At 48.4% G+C, this 17,199-nt stretch overlaps 1 protein-coding gene across 3 annotated transcripts in view; it reads left to right on the top strand.

Annotated features, from left to right (window-relative positions):
• Positions 1-17,199, top strand: part of slc4a3 (solute carrier family 4 member 3) — a 124,486-nt gene that overhangs the window by 103,099 nt on the left and 4,188 nt on the right. For all 3 annotated transcript variants that reach the window (XR_001323203.3, XM_014164421.3, XM_045704527.2), the window contains 4 exons: positions 704-870; positions 3,119-3,372; positions 15,136-15,305; positions 16,629-16,802. Coding sequence is in view for 2 of the 3 variants with exons in the window: in XM_014164421.3 (XP_014019896.1) it covers positions 704-870; positions 3,119-3,372; positions 15,136-15,305; positions 16,629-16,802 (765 nt within the window). In the remaining variant the exon portion in view is untranslated. The remainder of the gene's footprint in view (positions 1-703; positions 871-3,118; positions 3,373-15,135; positions 15,306-16,628; positions 16,803-17,199) is intronic.

The following is a 17,199-nucleotide window of genomic DNA, read 5'->3' as shown; positions in this document are numbered from 1 at the left end:
TCACGGATGCCATGGTTGCCCTTAGTTTGAAGATGTAATCCGGAGGCATATCTGCATATGTGCAATCAAACATCAGAATTTTCTCCGTCTCCTTAGCTATCATAGTGATTTCAAAACTCGGTCCTCCAGACAGAAAGTGGAGAGCAACACTTATGCAGTTCTACTAGGTGATATCTTTCAAAAAAGCAGGGTTAGAAAGGATTACCTACACATACTGACCAGCTCGTGTTATAGACAGAAGCGTGCTACTTGGCAGACCAATCCGAAATCATCTCTCAGGATGTCCAGCCCGCTCATTATCTCAGCCAATCATGGCTAGCAGGAAGGTTGCTGACTTTTCCCCTGGTTAAACCAACTAGGCTCATAATTTAACAATATTATTGTATTCGAATTTACAGATGGCTTACAAGTTTGTTATTGAGGCACATGAAAGTTTGCATGTTCCAGAAGGCATTTCTGCCCCCCAAAAAGTTTACGTTCAAATGGCTCACTTGTGAAGTAGTGACACGCGACATATGCCTAGTTTCCTGAAACGAGCCACATATCTAAAGGCTCCACTACATCCCTGATAACTACACAAACTCACATACCCGTAACATACACATTGAACATTTAAACAAAGGCATTCACAACAAACTCTCTGTTCTTACTCATTATAATTTTGCCCTGACTGATCTTGTTTCTGTTGCCTGTGATTTTACAGAAGCTAAATGTACCATCTGGTTTCTCGGTCACGTCTCCTGACAAGCGGGGCTGGTTGATCAGTCCATTCGGTGACAAGAAGCCCTTTCCCTTGTGGATGATGGGGGCTTCGGTGGTGCCCGCCCTCCTTGTCTTCATCCTCATCTTCATGGAGACACAGATCACCTCGTAAGTGCTGCCTGTTGCTATGGTAACATGTGTCACTTTAGAAGTGAAGAGGGTCAATTACTATGGTTATGCCAGTCACATTTGTTAGACTAGATAAAATAAAATACAATTTTATTGGTCACGTACACATGATTAGCAGATGTTATTGCGAGTGTAGCGAAATGCTTGTGCTTCTAGTTCCAACAGTGCAGCAATATCTAACATGTAATCTAACAGTTCCACAACAACTACCTAATACACACTAATCTAAGTAAAGGAAGAAGATTATATATAAATGGATGAGCAAAGACAGAGTGGTATAGGTAAGATGCAATAGGTGGTTTAAAATACAGTATATACATAAGATGAGTAATGCAAGATATGTAAACATTATTAAAGTGACTAGTGATCCATTTATTAAAGTGGCCAATGATTTCAAGTCTGTATGTAGGCAGCAGCCTCTCTGTGTTAGTGATGGCTGTTTTTCAGTCTCTCGGTCCCAGCTTTGATGCACCTGTACTGACATCGCCTTCTGGATGATAACGGGGTGAACAGGCAGTGGCTCGGGTGGTTGTTATCCTTGATGATCTTTTTGGCCTTCCTGTAACATCAGGTGCTGTAGGTGTCCTGGAGGGCAGGTAGTTTGCCCCTGGTGGATGCGTTGTGCAAACCGCACCACCCTCTGGAGAGCCTTGCGGTTGTGGGCGGTGCAGTTGCCGTACCAGGCGGTGATGCAGCCCGACAAGATGCTCTCAATTGTGCATCTGTAAAGGTTTGTGAGGGTTTTAGGTGCCAAGCCAAATTTCTTCAGCCTCCTGAGGTTGAAAAGGCGCTGTTGTACCTTCACCACACTGTCTGTGTGGGTGGACCATTTCTGTTTGTCAGTGATGTGTACGCCGAGGAACTTAAAACTTTCCACCTTCTCCACTGCTGTCCCGTCAATGTGGATAGGGGGGTGCTCCCTCTACTGTTTCCTGAAGTCCATGATCATCTCCTTTGTTTTGTTGACATTGAGTGAGAGGTTGTTTTGCTGACACCACACTCCAAGTGCCCTAACCTCCTCCTTGTAGGCTGTCTCATCATTGTTGGTAATCAAACCTACTACTGTTGTGTCATCTGCAAACTTGATGATTGAGTTGGAGTTGTGCATGGCCACGCAGTCATGAGTGAACTGGGAGTACAGGAGGGGGCTGAGCACGCACCCTTGTGGGACCCCAGTGTTGAGGATCAGCGAAGTGGAGATGTTGTTTCCTACCTTCACCACCTTCGGGCGGCCCATCAGGAAGTCCAGGACCTAATTTCACAGAGCGGGGTTGAGACCCAGGGCTCTAGCTTAATGATGAGCTTGGAGGGTACTATGGTGTTGAATGCTGAGCTATAGTCAATGAACAGCATTCTTACATAGGTATTCCTCTTGTTCATATGGGATAGGGCAGTGTGCAGTGTTACGTCTGTGGACCTATTGGGGTGGTAAGCAAATTGAAGTGGTTCTAGGGTAACATGATCCTTGACCAACCTCTCAAAGCACTTCATGATGACAGAAGTCGGTGCTACGGGGCGATAGTAATTTAGTTCAGTTGCCTTTGCCTTCTTTGGTACAGGACCAATGGTGGCCATCTTGAAGCATGTGGGGACAGCAGACTGGGATAGGGTGAGATTGAATACGTCCGTAAATTGAATACGTCTGCGCATGCTCTGAGGACACGGCTAGGGATGCCGTCTGGGCGATGAGGATTTATGTTAGGTTGCGATGAGGATATATGTTGTCTCATACGTGCTGGTTGGGTAACCATGGTGATATCAGTGTAGGGGTTGCTATCGAGAAACCAGTTATAGGTAGGATGATGTTGTGGAGCAAATCTATAAACAGAGTTGGAGGTACTGCAAGTTCAGCAATGTCAACTATCAATTGGCTGCAGGCTATAATGATTAACCAACTGACATCTGTTCCTTCTCTGGCATTTACCAATCACATTGGAGTAGAGTGAAGATTATTGACTTTATATCACAGGCACAATACTAAACAAATAAGAACATGAAAATAGTGCTTGTTTCTACATGTGGTGACCTGGGCTGCATACATGTACTGGGGGTTTACGTGTGTGTGTACATACATGTGATTTTGCACATATGTGTTTGTGCATGTATGTGTAAACATGCATGTGGATGCATGTGTGAATGTATGTATACAGGTGTGTGTGTGATTTACACCTTCCTTACCCATTCCTTACCCCCCTCTCTTTACTCTCCCCCCCTCCTCCCATCCTAGACTAATCGTCAGCAAGAAGGAGCGTCGCCTGGTCAAGGGATCGGGCTTCCACCTGGACCTGCTGCTCATTGTCACACTGGGCGCCATGTGCCCTCTGTTAGGCCTGCCCTGGCTCACAGCCGCCACTGTGCGCTCTGTCACGCATGTCAACGCCCTTACTGTCATGAGCAAGGCCACAGCGCCTGGCGAGAAGCCTATGATCCAGGAGGTGAAGGAGCAGCGGGTGACGGGCCTGGTAGTTGCCGTGCTCGTGGGTGAGGAGGATGCTGTTTTTCTGGAAAGGATTGGCTGTAGGCCCTGGTGTGATGTGAAGGAAGGTGTCATTGATCAAATTCAATTCAAATGTGCTTATAAAGCCCTTTTTACATCAGCAGATGTCACAAAGTGCTTATACAGAAACCCAGCCTAAAACCTCAAACAGCAAGCAATGCAAATGTAGAGGCACCGTGGCTATGAAAAACTCCCTATGAAGGCAGGAACCTAGGAAGAAACCTAGAGAGGAACCAGGCTCTGAGTGGTGGCTAGTCCTCTTCTGGCTGTGCCGGGTGGACATTATAAGAGTACATGGCCATTAAGGCCAGATCGTTTTTCAAGATGTTCAAACGTTCATAAATGACCAGTAGGGTCAAATAATAATCACAGTGGTTGTAGAGGGTGCAACAGGTCAGCACCTCAGGACTAAATGTCAGTTGGCTTTTAATAACCAAGCATTCAGAGGTCGAGACAGCATGTGCGGTAGATAGAGAGAGGGGGGGGGGGAAGGAGGGAGCGAGAGAGAGAGGGTCGAAAATAGCAGGTCTGGGACAAGATAGCACGTCCGGTGAACAGGTCAGAATTCCATAGTCGCATTCAGGACAGTTGAAACTGGAGCAGCAGCACCACAAAATAGCACGTCTGGTGAACAGGTTAGGGTTCCATAGCCACAGGCAAAACAGCAAAAACTGGATCAGCAGCACAACCAGGTGGACTGGGGACAGCCAAGAGTCATCAGGCCAGGTAGTCCTGAGGCATGGTCCTAGGGCTCATGTCCTCTGACAGAGAGACAGATAGAGAGATGGGAGAATTAGAGAGCATACTTAAGTTCACACAGGACACCAGATAAGACAGGAAAAATTCACGAGATAGGACAGACTGACCCTTGCCTCCCAGCACATACACTATTACAGCATAGCTACTGAAGGCTGAGATAGGGGTGGGGGTCGGGGGACACTGTGGCCCTGTCCGACGATACCCCCAGACAGGGCCAACCAGGCAGGATATAACCCCACTTAGCCAAAGCACAGTCCCACACCACTAGAGGGATATCAATAGTTCACCAACTTACTACCCAGAGACAAGGCTGAGTATACAGTGAGGGAAAAAAGTATTTGATCCCCTGCTGATTTTGTACATTTGCCCACAGACAAAGAAATGATCAGTCGATAATTTTAATGGTAGGTTTATTTGAACAGTGAGAGACAGAATAACAACAACAAAAAATCCAGAAAAATACATGTAAAAAATGTTATAAATTGATTTGCGTCAGAGGCAGAGAATCCCAGTGGAGAAAGGGGAGCCGGCCAGGCAGAGACAGCAAGGGCGGTTCGTCACTCCAGTCCATTGCCGTTCACCTTCACACCCCTTGGTCAGACTAAGCTCAATCATAGGACCTACTGAAGAGATGAGTCTAAAGTAAAGACATAATGGTCGAGACCGAGTCGGTGTCTCTCACATGGATAGGCAGACCATTCAATTAACATGTAGCACTATAGGAGAAAGTTTTTTGCCCTCATTGTAAGCCTGCCACACACACTATAAGATACATTTATTAAACATAAGAATGAGTGAGTTTGTCACAATCTGTCTCGCGAGAAGTGTCAAAGAGCTCTTATAGGACCAGGCCACAAATAATAAATCATTTTTCTCTTTACTTAGACATCTTACATATAAAAACGTATTTGTTCATAAAAAAATGTGAATAACTCACCACAGGTTAATGAGAAGGGTGTGCTTGAAAGGATGCACATAACTCTGCAATGTTGGGTTGTATTGGAGAGTCTCAGTCTTTTTCCACACACAGTCTCTGCCTGTATTTAGTTTTCATGCTAGTGAGGGCCGAGAATCCGGTCTCACATAGGTATGTGGTTGCAAAGGGCATCAGTGTCTTAAAAGCGTGATTTGCCAAGGCAGGATACTCTGAGAGCAGTCCAATCCAGAAATTTGGCAGTGGCTTCTGATTAAATTCAATTTTTCACAGAACCGCTTGTTGCAATTTCGATGAGGCTCTCTTGTTCAGATATCAGTAAGTGGACTGGAGGCAGGACATGAAAGGGATAATGAATCCAGTTGTTTGTGTCATCCATTTTGGGAAAGTACCTGCATAATTGTGCACACAACTCACTCAGGTGCTTCGCTATATCACATTTGACATTGTCCGTAAGCTTGGGTTCATTTACACACAAAAAAACATACAACGATGGAAAGACCTGTGTGTGGTCCTTGTTAATGCAGACAGAGAAGAGCTCCAACTTCTTAATCATAGCTTAAATTTTGTCCCGCACATTGAATATAGTTGCGGAGAGTCCCTGTAATCCTAGATTCAGATCATTCAGGTGAGAAAAAACATCACCCAGATAGGTCAGTCGTGAGAAACACGTCATCATGCAAGCGGTCAGACAAGTGAAAATGATGGTCAGTAAAGAAAATTTTAAGCTCGTCTCTTAATAAATAAAAAAAACAGTGTCTGTACTTTGCCTCGTGATAATCAGCACACTTCTGTATGTTCTAAAAGCGTTACATGGTCGCTGCCCATATCATTGTGTAGTGCAGAAAATACACGAGAGTTCACAGGCCTTGCTTTAATTAACAAAGTTAACCATTTTCACTGTAGTGTCCAAAACGTATTTCAAGCTGTCAGGCATTCCCTTGGCAGCAAGAGCCTCTTGGTGGATGCTGCAGTGTACCCAAGTTGCATCGGCAGCAACTGCTTGCACGCGCATAACCACTCCACTATGTCTCCCTGTCATGGCTTTTACGCCATCAGTACCAACACATCTTGACCACCAAAGTCCATTTGATGTCACAAAGCTGTCTAGTACTTAACAAATATCCTGTTGTCCAGGTTTCCAGTGGTTTGCAGAAGAGGATGTCTTCCTTAATTGACGCGCCATAAACGTAACAGACATATACCAGGAGCTGTGCCAGGCCCACCACGTCTGTTGACTCATCCAGCTGTAACGCATAGAATTCACTGGCTTGTTTGCAAAGCAGTAATTGTTTCAAAACATCTCCTGCCATGTCACTGATGCGTCATGAAACAGTGTTGTTTGATGAAGATATTGTCCGTATAGTTTTTGTTGGCCTTTTCCCCCAGCATTGTCCCAACCATATCCTCGGCAGCAGGAAGAATGAAATCCTCCACAAAAATATATATTTTTTTATTTGGCGTACCCCCGACGGCATTACCCCAGTTTGGGAATACCTGGTGTAGACCAATTAGGGTTTCCAATCTCTTCAAAAGAATGTTGTGCCTGATGGTGTCAAAAGCGGAACTAAGGTCTAGGAGCACAAGGACAGATGCAGAGCCTTGGTCTGATATCATTAAAAGATAATTTACCACTTTCAGGAGTGCAGTCTCAAACCAGACTGGAGCGTTTCGTATACATTATTTGTCTTCAGGACGGCAGTAGCTTTTTCTAACATTTTTGAGAGGATTGGGGGGTTTGGCTTTTTCAGGAGAGTCTTTATTACTGCCACTTTTAGTGAGTTTGGTACACATCCGGAGGATAGGGAGACATTTATTATGTTCAACATAGGAGGGCCAAAGCACAGGAAGTAGCTCTTTCAGTAGTTTAGTTGGAATAGGGTCCAGTAGGCAGCTGGGAGGTTTAAAGGCCATGACTATATTTATGAATGTGTCAAGAGATACAGGATTAAAAAACGCGAGTGTCTCCATTGATCTTAGGTCCTGGCAGTTCTGTGCAGACTCTGGACAACTGAATTTTGGAGAAATATGCCGATTCAAAGAGGAGTCTGTAATTTGCTTACTAATGAGCATGATCTTTTCATCAAAGAAGTTCATGAATTCATCACTGCTGAAGTGAAGGCCATCCTCTCTTGGGGAATGCTTCTTTTTAGTTAGCTTTGCGACTGTATAAAAATTATTCTCAATTAGGTTGGAAAAATATGCTAATCGTGCAGCAGTGAAGGCTCTACGGTATTGCACGGTACTGTATTTCCAAGATAGTTGGAAGTCTTCCAGTTTGGTGGAGCGCCATTTCCATTCCAATTTTCTGGAATTAAATGTATTTATAAAGCCCTTCTTACATCAGCTGATGTCACAAAGTGCTGTCCAGAAACCCAGCCCAAAAACCCAAACAGCATGCAATGCAAGAGTAGAAGCTTGGTGGCTTGGAAAAACTCCCTAGAAGGCCAGAACCTAGGAAGAAACCTAGAGGAACCAGACTATGAGGGGTGGCCAGTCCTCTTCTGGTTGTGCCGGGTGGAGATTATAACAGAACATGACCAAGATGTTCAAATGTTCATAGATGACCAGCAGGGTCAAATAATAATAATCACAGTGGTTGTAGAGGGTGCAACAGGTCAGCACCTCAGGAGAAAATGTCAGTTGGCTTTTCTTAGCCGATTATTCAGAGTATCTCTACCGCTCCTGCTGTCTCTAGAGAGTTGAAAACAGCAGGTCTGGGACAAGATAGCACGTCCAGTGAACAGGTCAGGGTTCCATAGCCCCAGGCAGAACAGTTGAAACTGGAGCAGCAGCACGACCAGGTGGACTGGGGACAGCAAGGAGTCATCAGGCCAGGTAGTCCTGAGGCATGGTCCTAGGGCTCAAGGAGAGAGCGAGAGAGAGACGGAGAGAGAGACGGAGAGAGAGACGGAGACAGACGGAGACAGACAGACAGACAGACAGATTGACCCTAGCCCCCGAGACACAAACTATGGCAGCATAAAAACTGGAGGCTGAGACAGGAGGGGTCAGGAGACACTGTGGCCCCGTCCAAGGAAGCTTGGTTCGGGTTCTGGTATTTTCTTATTACCATGGAGGTCATTTCTTGTGACAAATGTTTTTGTTTTTAAAAGGTGTGACTGCATCTAGGGTAATACGCAAGTGTCACGACAGTGACGGATGGTGGCGCCCCTCCTCGGCCGGGCGGAGCTCGGCGGTCGTCGTCGCCGGCCTACTTGCTACCATCGATCCCTTTTTGTTTCACTTTCGTTTGGTTAGGTCTAGGTAGGCACGCACCTGTTTTGGGTTAGTCATTAGTAAGGGGGGGTTATTTAGGTTAGCGTAGGATGTATGTGGTTGTACGTGATTATGTTGCTTGTCCGGGTTTTGTGTGTTCGTATAGAACGTGTATTGAGTTTTTTTCCTTCTGCCAGTGGTTTCTTTTATTTGTGTACACCACCGCAGAATCGTTCAGGGCTGCGCCCCTATACCTTGTCGACCACGTACAGTGCTTCAAATAAAGAAGTGTGGTCACGAACTCTCTCTGTCTCCTGCGCCTGACTCTACCTCTCCTGTTGTTCCTCGAGCCAGCCCGTGACAGAAATCACGTACCCAAACTAAATGGAGTCAGCAGGAGCTTCAGCGCCAGCCATGTCCATGGAGGAAACCGTCGACCAACACTCCACCCTGCTCCACCGGCTGGGGAACGCCATGGATCAGGTGTTGGCGCGCCTGGAGAGCTGGGACCGACGCGCTCTCGGCCCCCTGAACTCGGCAGGCCAACAGCCTGCGCCCCCACCAGCACCCACAGCACCCAGTACCAGTGGGGTGAAACTCGCTCCCCCCAGGGAGTACGATGGAACGGCCGCTGGGTGTAAGGGCTTCTTGCTCCAGTTGGAGTTATACCTGGCGACCGTTCGTCCCTCTCCCTCGGGGGAGGAGAGCGTCAGCGTCCTCGTCTCCTGCCTCACGGGTAAGGCCCTGGAATGGGCAAACGCCATGTGGGACAGTCCGGACTCAGCCAGGGACAACTACCCAGCGTTCACCCGCCGCTTTCGGGCAGTATTCCATCATCCCCCGGAGGGGAGAGCGGCGGGTGAGCGGCTGTTTCACCTGAGGCAGGAGACGAGGAGCGCGCAGGACTTCGCTCTCGAGTTCCGGACCCTGGCCGCGGGAGCAGGGTGGAATGAGAGGGCCCTTATAGATCACTACCGTTGTAGTTTGAGAGGAGGACGTCCGCCGGGAATTAGCCTGTCGGGACACGACCCACACACTGGACCAACTGGTGGATCTGTCCATCCGACTGGACAATCTGCTGGCCGCCCGCGGACGTCCGACCCGGGCCCTGCTCATTCCACCCTCCAGCCCTCCTGCTCCCATGCCTATGGAGATAGGGGGGGCAGCAGCCAGGAAGACTGGAGGGGGAGGTCGCTCCTGCACCTCATGTGGTCGCAGAGGGCACACTGTGGACCGGTGCTGGGGAGACTCCCCTAGGAGTCCAGAGGGCAGGCAGAGCGCTCCTTTGACACCTCAGGTGAGTCAGCACCAGCCTCACCCAGAGCCCCCTGTCCGTCACATGTATGTGTCAGTGTCCTTTCCTTGTTTCTCCCCTCACTCCCGGTTTAAGGCGCTAGTCGATTCAGGCGCAGCAGGGAGTTTTATGGACCGTGGGGTCGCGGCTAAGTTAGGGATTCCCCTGGTCCAGTTGGACCAACCCTTCCCGTGCACGCCCTAGACAGTCGACCACTAGGGTCAGGGCTGGTCAGGGAGGTCACTGTGCCTCTGGTCATGGTAATGCGGGGGGGTCATGAGGAGCGGATTAGTCTTTTCCTCATCGATTCCCCAGCATTTCCAGTGGTTCTAGGGATTCCCTGGCTAGCCACTCACAACCCTAAGATTTCGTGGGGACAGAGGGCTCTTAAGGGGTGGTCAAATGAGTGCTCGGGCAGGTGCATAGGAGTTTCCATCGGTGCGACTACGGTGGAGAGTCCAGACCAAGTATCCACCGTGCACATTCCCTCAGAGTATGCCGATTTGGCTATCGCCTTCAGTAAAACGAAGGCGACCCAATTACCACCTCATCGACGAGGAGACTGTGCGATAAACCTCCAGGTGGGCGCTGCCCTTCCTCGTAGTCACGTTTATCCCCTGTCTCAGGAGGAAACAGCGGCTATGGAGACATACGTCACTGAGTCCTTGAGGCAGGGATACATTCGGCCATCTCACTCACCCGTCTCCTCGAGCTTCTTTTTCGTGAAGAAGAAGGAGGGAGGTCTGCGCCCGTGCATTGACTATAGAGGTCTAAATGCCATCACAGTGGGTTTCAGTTACCCACTACCTCTCATCGCCTCGGCGATGGAGTCATTTCACGGGGCGCGCTTCTTCACGAAATTGGATCTCAGGAGCGCATATAATCTGGTGCTTATCCGAGGAGGGGACGAGTGGAAAACGGCATTTAGTACCACATCTGGCCATTATGAGTACCTCGTCATGCCGTATGGGTTAAAGAATGCTCCCGCAGTCTTTCAATCCTTTGTGGACGAGATTCTCCGGGACCTGCTCGGTCAGGGTGTAGTGGTGTACATCGATGACATTCTGGTCTACTCCACTACACGCGCCGAGCATGTGTCTCTGGTGCGTAAAGTGCTTGGGCGACTGGTGGAGCATGACCTATACGTCAAGGCTGAGAAATGTGAGTTTTCCAAACCAGCCGTCTCTTTCTTGGGGTATCGCATTTCCTCATCAGGGGTAGTGATGGAATGTGACCGCGTTTCAGCCGTGCGTAATTGGCCGACTCCCACCACGGTGAAGGAGGTGCAGCGGTTGTTGGGATTTGCCAATTACTACCGGAGGTTTATCCGGGGCTTTGGTCAGGTGGCGGCTCCCATTACCTCACTGTTGAAGGGGGGCCCGGTGCGGTTGCAGTGGTCCGCGGAGGCGGACAGGGCCTTTAGTCGTCTGAAGGTTTTGTTCACCAACGCTCCGGTGCTGGCGCACCCGGACCCCTCTTTGCCCTTCATAGTGGAGGTGGACGCGTCCGAGGCTGGGGTAGGAGCCGTGCTGTCCCAGCGCTCGGGCGCCCCCCCAAAGCTCCGCCCCTGCGCCTTCTTCTCTAGGAAGTTGAGTCCGGCGGAGCGTAACTATGATGTGGGGGACAGGGAGCTGTTGGCTGTGGTCAGAGCCCTGAAGGTGTGGAGACATTGGCTTGAGGGGGCACGTCACCCTTTTCTCATCTGGACTGACCACCGCAATCTGGAGTACATCCGGGCGGCGAGGAGACTGAACCCGCGTCAAGCCAGGTGGGCGATGTTCTTTACGAGATTTCGGTTTAACATCTCGTATATCCCAGGTTCCCGGAACACTAAGGCCGACGCACTGTCTCGTCTCCATGACGCCGAGGAACGGTCCACCGATCCCACGCCCATACTTCCAGCCTCCTGCCTGGTGGCACCGGTGGTCTGGGAGGTGGACGCGGACATCGAGCGGGCGTTACAGACGGAGCCTACTCCTCCGCAGTGTCCAGTGGGTCGTAAGTACGTTCCGCTCGATGTTCGCGATCGGCTGATTCGGTGGGCTCACACGCTTCCCTCCTCGGGTCACCCAGGGGTTGAGCGGACAGTGCGTGGTCTTAGTGGGAGATACTGGTGGCCCACCTTGGTGAGGGACGTGAGGCACTATGTCTCCTGTTCGGTGTGCGCTCAGAGTAAGGCTCCCAGGCACCTGCCTAGAGGGAAATTACAACCCCTCCCGGTTCCACAACGACCATGGTCCCACCTGGCGGTGGATTTCTTGACCGATCTCCCGCCGTCTCAGGGCAACACTACGATCCTGGTCGTTGTGGACCGGTTTTCTAAGTCCTGCCGTCTGCTTCCGTTACCCGGTCTTCCTACGGCCCTGCAGACCGCGGAAGCCTTATTCACCCACGTCTTCCGGCACTACGGGGTGCCCGAGGATATCGTCTCAGATCGAGGCCCCCAGTTCACGTCCAGAGTGTGGCGGGCGTTTATGGAGCGACTGGGGGTTTCGGTCAGTCTGACCTCGGGGTTTCACCCCGAAAGTAATGGGCAGGTGGAAAGGGTAAACCAGGAGGTGGGCAGGTTCCTGCGGTCCTACTGCCAGAACCGGCCAGGGGAGTGGGCAAGGTTCGTGCCATGGGCCGAAATGGCTCAGAACTCTTTGCGCCACTCCTCCACCAACATATCACCATTCCAATGTGTGTTGGGTTATCAGCCGGTACTGGGGCCATGGCATCAGAGCCAGACGGAGGCCCCTGCGGTGGAGGAATGGGTTCAGCGCTCAAGGGAGACCTGGAACGCTGTGCAGGAATCCCTGGAACGAACCAGGGTACGACAAAAAGCGAGCGCTGACCGGCACCGCAGCGAGGCCCCGGTGTTCACCCCAGGGGAGAGAGTCTGGCTCTCGACCCGGAACCTGCCCCTCCGCCTGCCCTGCCGGAAGCTGGGTCCGCGGTTTGTGGGGCCATTTAAAGTCCTGAGGAGAATAAACGAGGTGTGTTACAGATTACAACTTCCTTCTTATTATCGCATTAACCCCTCGTTTCATGTGTCTCTCCTCAGGCCGGTGGTAGCTGGTCCGCTGCAGGAAAATGAGGTACGGGAGGTCCCTCCACCCCCCCTGGACATCGGGGGGCCCCCGGCGTACACAGTCCGGTCCATCTTGGACTCCAGACGCCGGGCGAGGGGCCTGCAGTACCTCGTGGACTGGGAGGGGTACGGCCCGGAGGAGAGGTGCTGGGTACCGGTGGAGGACATACTGGACCCAGCGCTCATCCGGGAGTTCCACAGCCTCCATCCGGATCGCCCTGCGCCTCGCCCTCCGGGGCGTCCTCGAGGCCGGCGTCGGCGCGCTGCGGGAGCCGCGCGTCGGGGGGGAGTACTGTCACGACAGTGACGGATGGTGGCGCCCCTCCTCGGCCGGGCGGAGCTCGGCGGTCGTCGTCGCCGGCCTACTAGCTACCATCGATCCCTTTTTGTTTCACTTTCGTTTGGTTAGGTCTAGGTAGGCACGCACCTGTTTTGGGTTAGTCATTAGTAAGGGGGGGTTATTTAGGTTAGCGTAGGATGTATGTGGTTGTACGTGATTGTGTTGCTTGTCCGGGTTTTGTGTGTTCGTAAAGAACGTGTATTGAGTTTTTTCCTTCTGCCAGTGGTTTCTTTTATTTGTGTACACCACCGCAGAATCGTTCAGGGCTGCGCCCCTATACCTTGTCGACCACGTACAGTGCTTCAAATAAAGAAGTGTGGTCACGAACTCTCTCTGTCTCCTGCGCCTGACTCTACCTCTCCTGTTGTTCCTCGAGCCAGCCCGTGACAGCAAGGTTAAATTTAGGTTATGTGGTTAACAGACTTTTTAACTCTACGTCTTTGGGTAGGTGGAGTGAGTCTGGAAGGGCATCTAGGAATCTTGTGGTTGTCCGAGAATTTATAGCACAGCTTTTGATAATCCTTGGTTGGGGTCTGATCAGATTATTTGTTGCGATTATGAGGAAAAACGTTTAGAGCCACAATATGTATTCCATGGGACAAAAAAAGATCCAGGGTATGACTGTTGCAAGGCGTAGGTCCAGAGACATGTTGGACAAAACCCACTGAGTCGATAAAGGCTCCAAAAGCATTTTGTAGTGGGTTTGTGGACTTTTCCATGTGAATATTGAAGTCACCAAAAATGTGAATATTATCTGCAATGACTACAAGGTCCGATAGGAATTCAGGGAACTCCGTGAGGAACGCTGTATATGGGCCAGTAATCCTGTAAACAGTAGCTATAAAAAGTGATTGAGTAGACTGCATAGATTTTATGACTAGAATCTAAAAAGACCGACGCAGTAATTTTGTACTTTTTTTTTACTGACATTTGTTGTTTTAAATGTTAGCAACACCTCCGCCTTTGCGGGATGCACAGGGGATATGGTCACTAGTGTATCCCAGATAATCTTGTAAGGTGTACTGTACTGTTGCACTCAGAAATGTAACATGGACAGCAAACTAAGAAATAGGAAAATAAACAGTCAGTGGTTGATAAGGAATATATTCTAATATCATTGGTGTAGTTTATCTGTGTTTATAGCTTTCTCTGTGGTTAAACCTGCAGTGGCTTGCGAAAGTATTCACCCCCCTTGGCATTTTTCCTATTTTGTTGCCTTGCAACCTGGAATTAAAATAGATTTTGGGGGGAGTTGTATCATTTGATTTACACAACATGCCTACCACTTTGAAGATGCAAAATATTTTTTATTGTGAAACAAGAAATAACACAAAAAAACGGAAAACTTGAGCGTGCATAACTATTCACCCCCCCAAAGTCAATACTTTGTAGAGACACCTTTTGCAGCAATTACAGCTGCAAGTCTCTTTCAGATATTTTTTTATAACCCAACCCTGATCTGTACTTCTCAACAACTTTGTCCCTGATCTGTTTGGAGAGCTCTTTGGTCTTCGTGGTGCCGCTTGCTTGGTGATGCCCCTTGTTTAGTGGTGTTGCAGACTCTGGGGCCTTTCAGAACAGGTGTATATATACTCAGATCATGTGACACTTAGATTGCACACAGGTGGACTAATTATGTGACTTCTGAAGGTAATTGGTTGCACCAGATCTTATTTAGGGGCTACATAGCAAAGGGGTTGAATACATATACACGCAACACTTTTCTGTTTATTTATTTATTTATTTTATAAAAAATTTGAAACAAGTAATTTTTTTCATTTCACTTCACCAATTTGGACTATTTTGTGTATGTCCATTACATGAAATCCAAATAAAAAATTAATTTAAATTACAGGTTGTTATGCAACAAAATAGGAAAAACGCCAAGGGGAATGAATGCTTTTGCAAGGTACTGTAACAGACCTTGTATTTACGTTCTTGTTTGGTGTTACACCAGAACTAATCACTCGTGGACAGACTACTTAAATATAACCAGATTTGACTTCCGGGTTAACCGAGATTACAGCTGAACTGGCTCAGCCGATCTGAATTCAACCAACCTACAGATCCCCATGCGACCTGGATCTCACACATTTGACCTTTCACCTTTGACTTGTGTTTTCCTAAGGTATGTCTATCGTGATGACGGACGTGCTCCGTAACATCCCATTGGCCGTGCTGTTCGGGATCTTCCTCTACATGGGCGTCACGTCGATCACCGGCATCCAGCTCTACGAGCGCATCACACTCATGTTCACGCCCGCCAAGCACCACCCCGACCACATATACGTGACCAAGGTGAGCCCAATAGCAGAATATGATGGAGAGTCTACTCGACCTCTGTTTTTGTTATAGATTTGTGCCCAATCTATTTTGGTATCCTGGTTTTGCATGTTTGTTGGTGAGTTTATTTGTGCATGATGTCGGACTTGAGTGGGATTGTGTGTGTGGACTTACTTTGCAATCAAATGATAAAAAAGGATGAAGTTGACCATAGACATTGATCTAATGTCAGTATTGCAATAGGTATGTTTTTGATCCGTGTCTGGTCAGGTGCAGGCTGTCAATGTTAGTGAAAGACAGAAGGGGATCCACCCACTAGATGGAGCTCAATCCATCTAATTCTATATATTTTTCTTACCTTTATTAAACTCGGCAAGTCAGTTAAGAACAAATTCTTATTTGCAATTACAGCCTATCAGGGAACAGTGGGTTAACTGCCTTGTTCAGGGGCAGAAGGACATATTTTTTTCCTTGTCAGCTCAGGGATTTGATCCAGCAACCTTTTGGTTACTGGCCCAACACTCTCACCACTAGGCTACCTGCTGCCCCGCTATATAATAATTTCCATAGGTAGGGTAGCAGATCTTAAATCGGTGACAGGATGGGGTTGAATTATGCCAGAGTCAAAGACAGTTATATAACATGTATTTACATTGAGTGTACAAAAAACATTATGAACACCTGCTCTTTTCATGACATAGACTGACGAAGGAAATCCAGGTGAAAGCTATGATCCCTTATTGATGTCACTTGTTAAATCCGCTTCAATCAGTGTAGATGAAGGAGAGACAGGTTAAAGAAGGATTTTTAAGCCTTGAGACAATTGAGACATGGATTGTGCATGTGTGCCATTCATGGGCAAGACAAAATATTTGTCCCTTGGAACGGAGTATGGTAGTAGGTGCCACGCGCCCTGGTTTCAGTGTGTCAAGAACTGCAACTCTGCTGGGTTTTTCACAATCAACAGTTTCCTGTGTGTATGAAGAATGGTCCATCACACAAAGGACATCCAGACAAATTGACACAGTTGTGGGAAGCATTGGAGTCAACATGGGCCAGCATCCCTGTGGAATGCTTTTGACACCTTGTAGAGTCCATGCCCCGACGAATGTGTTCCTAATGTTTTGTACACTCAGTGTCTGTCACATCTCTATGAACAGTATGTGTTAATTGGCCTGCCCAGAACATTATTCCTAAACAAATGAATATAAAATATGAATTCAATTTATTTCAATTATGGGTAACGCTGTACTTAAAGTCTGCAGGTATGATGCATTGTAAGACTTGTCATAAGCATGTATAACCCCATTTACATTTTTGTGTGTGCGTGGGCCGCAGGTGAAGACATGGCGTATGAATATGTTCACCATCATCCAGCTGGCCTGCATCGTGCTACTGTGGGTGGTCAAGTCGACCGTGGCCTCACTCGCCTTCCCCTTCATCCTCATCATGACCGTGCCGCTCCGCCGCCTCATCCTCTCCCGGATCTTTGAGGAGCGTGAGCTTCAGGCGGTAGGTGGACATTCCTGGAATTCTCTGAATTCAGGCACAATCATCTGGTCCAGGCAACATTGGGTCACACGTTACAAATAATAACACGGATGTCCTGTAATCGCAAGGGGATTTTTGTTTATTTGTGAAATGTGCATGCTACACAGTACTTTAATTCAGTTAACAATACAATTTTAAAATGTTTATCTCCTCGAATTCAGGCCTCTAAACCTCTATATGAGGTTTAGAGCCCTTGCCTCTATATGATCTTAATGAAAACAGGATGCAGGGGTCCTGGAGAACGGACTTGATCAAAACACAGAGGATAATAGTGTGTGTGTGTGTGTGTGTGTGTGTGTGTGTGTGAGAGACAATGACAGAATTGTGGGTTAGATTCCTGGGACCAGCCACATGTAAA

The sequence above is a fragment of the Salmo salar genome, chromosome 21 (assembly GCF_965601325.2).
Source record: "Salmo salar chromosome 21, fSalSal1, whole genome shotgun sequence".
In the NCBI taxonomy this organism is placed as follows: Eukaryota; Metazoa; Chordata; class Actinopteri; order Salmoniformes; family Salmonidae; genus Salmo; species Salmo salar.
This window is presented reverse-complemented; position numbering and strand designations above follow the sequence as displayed.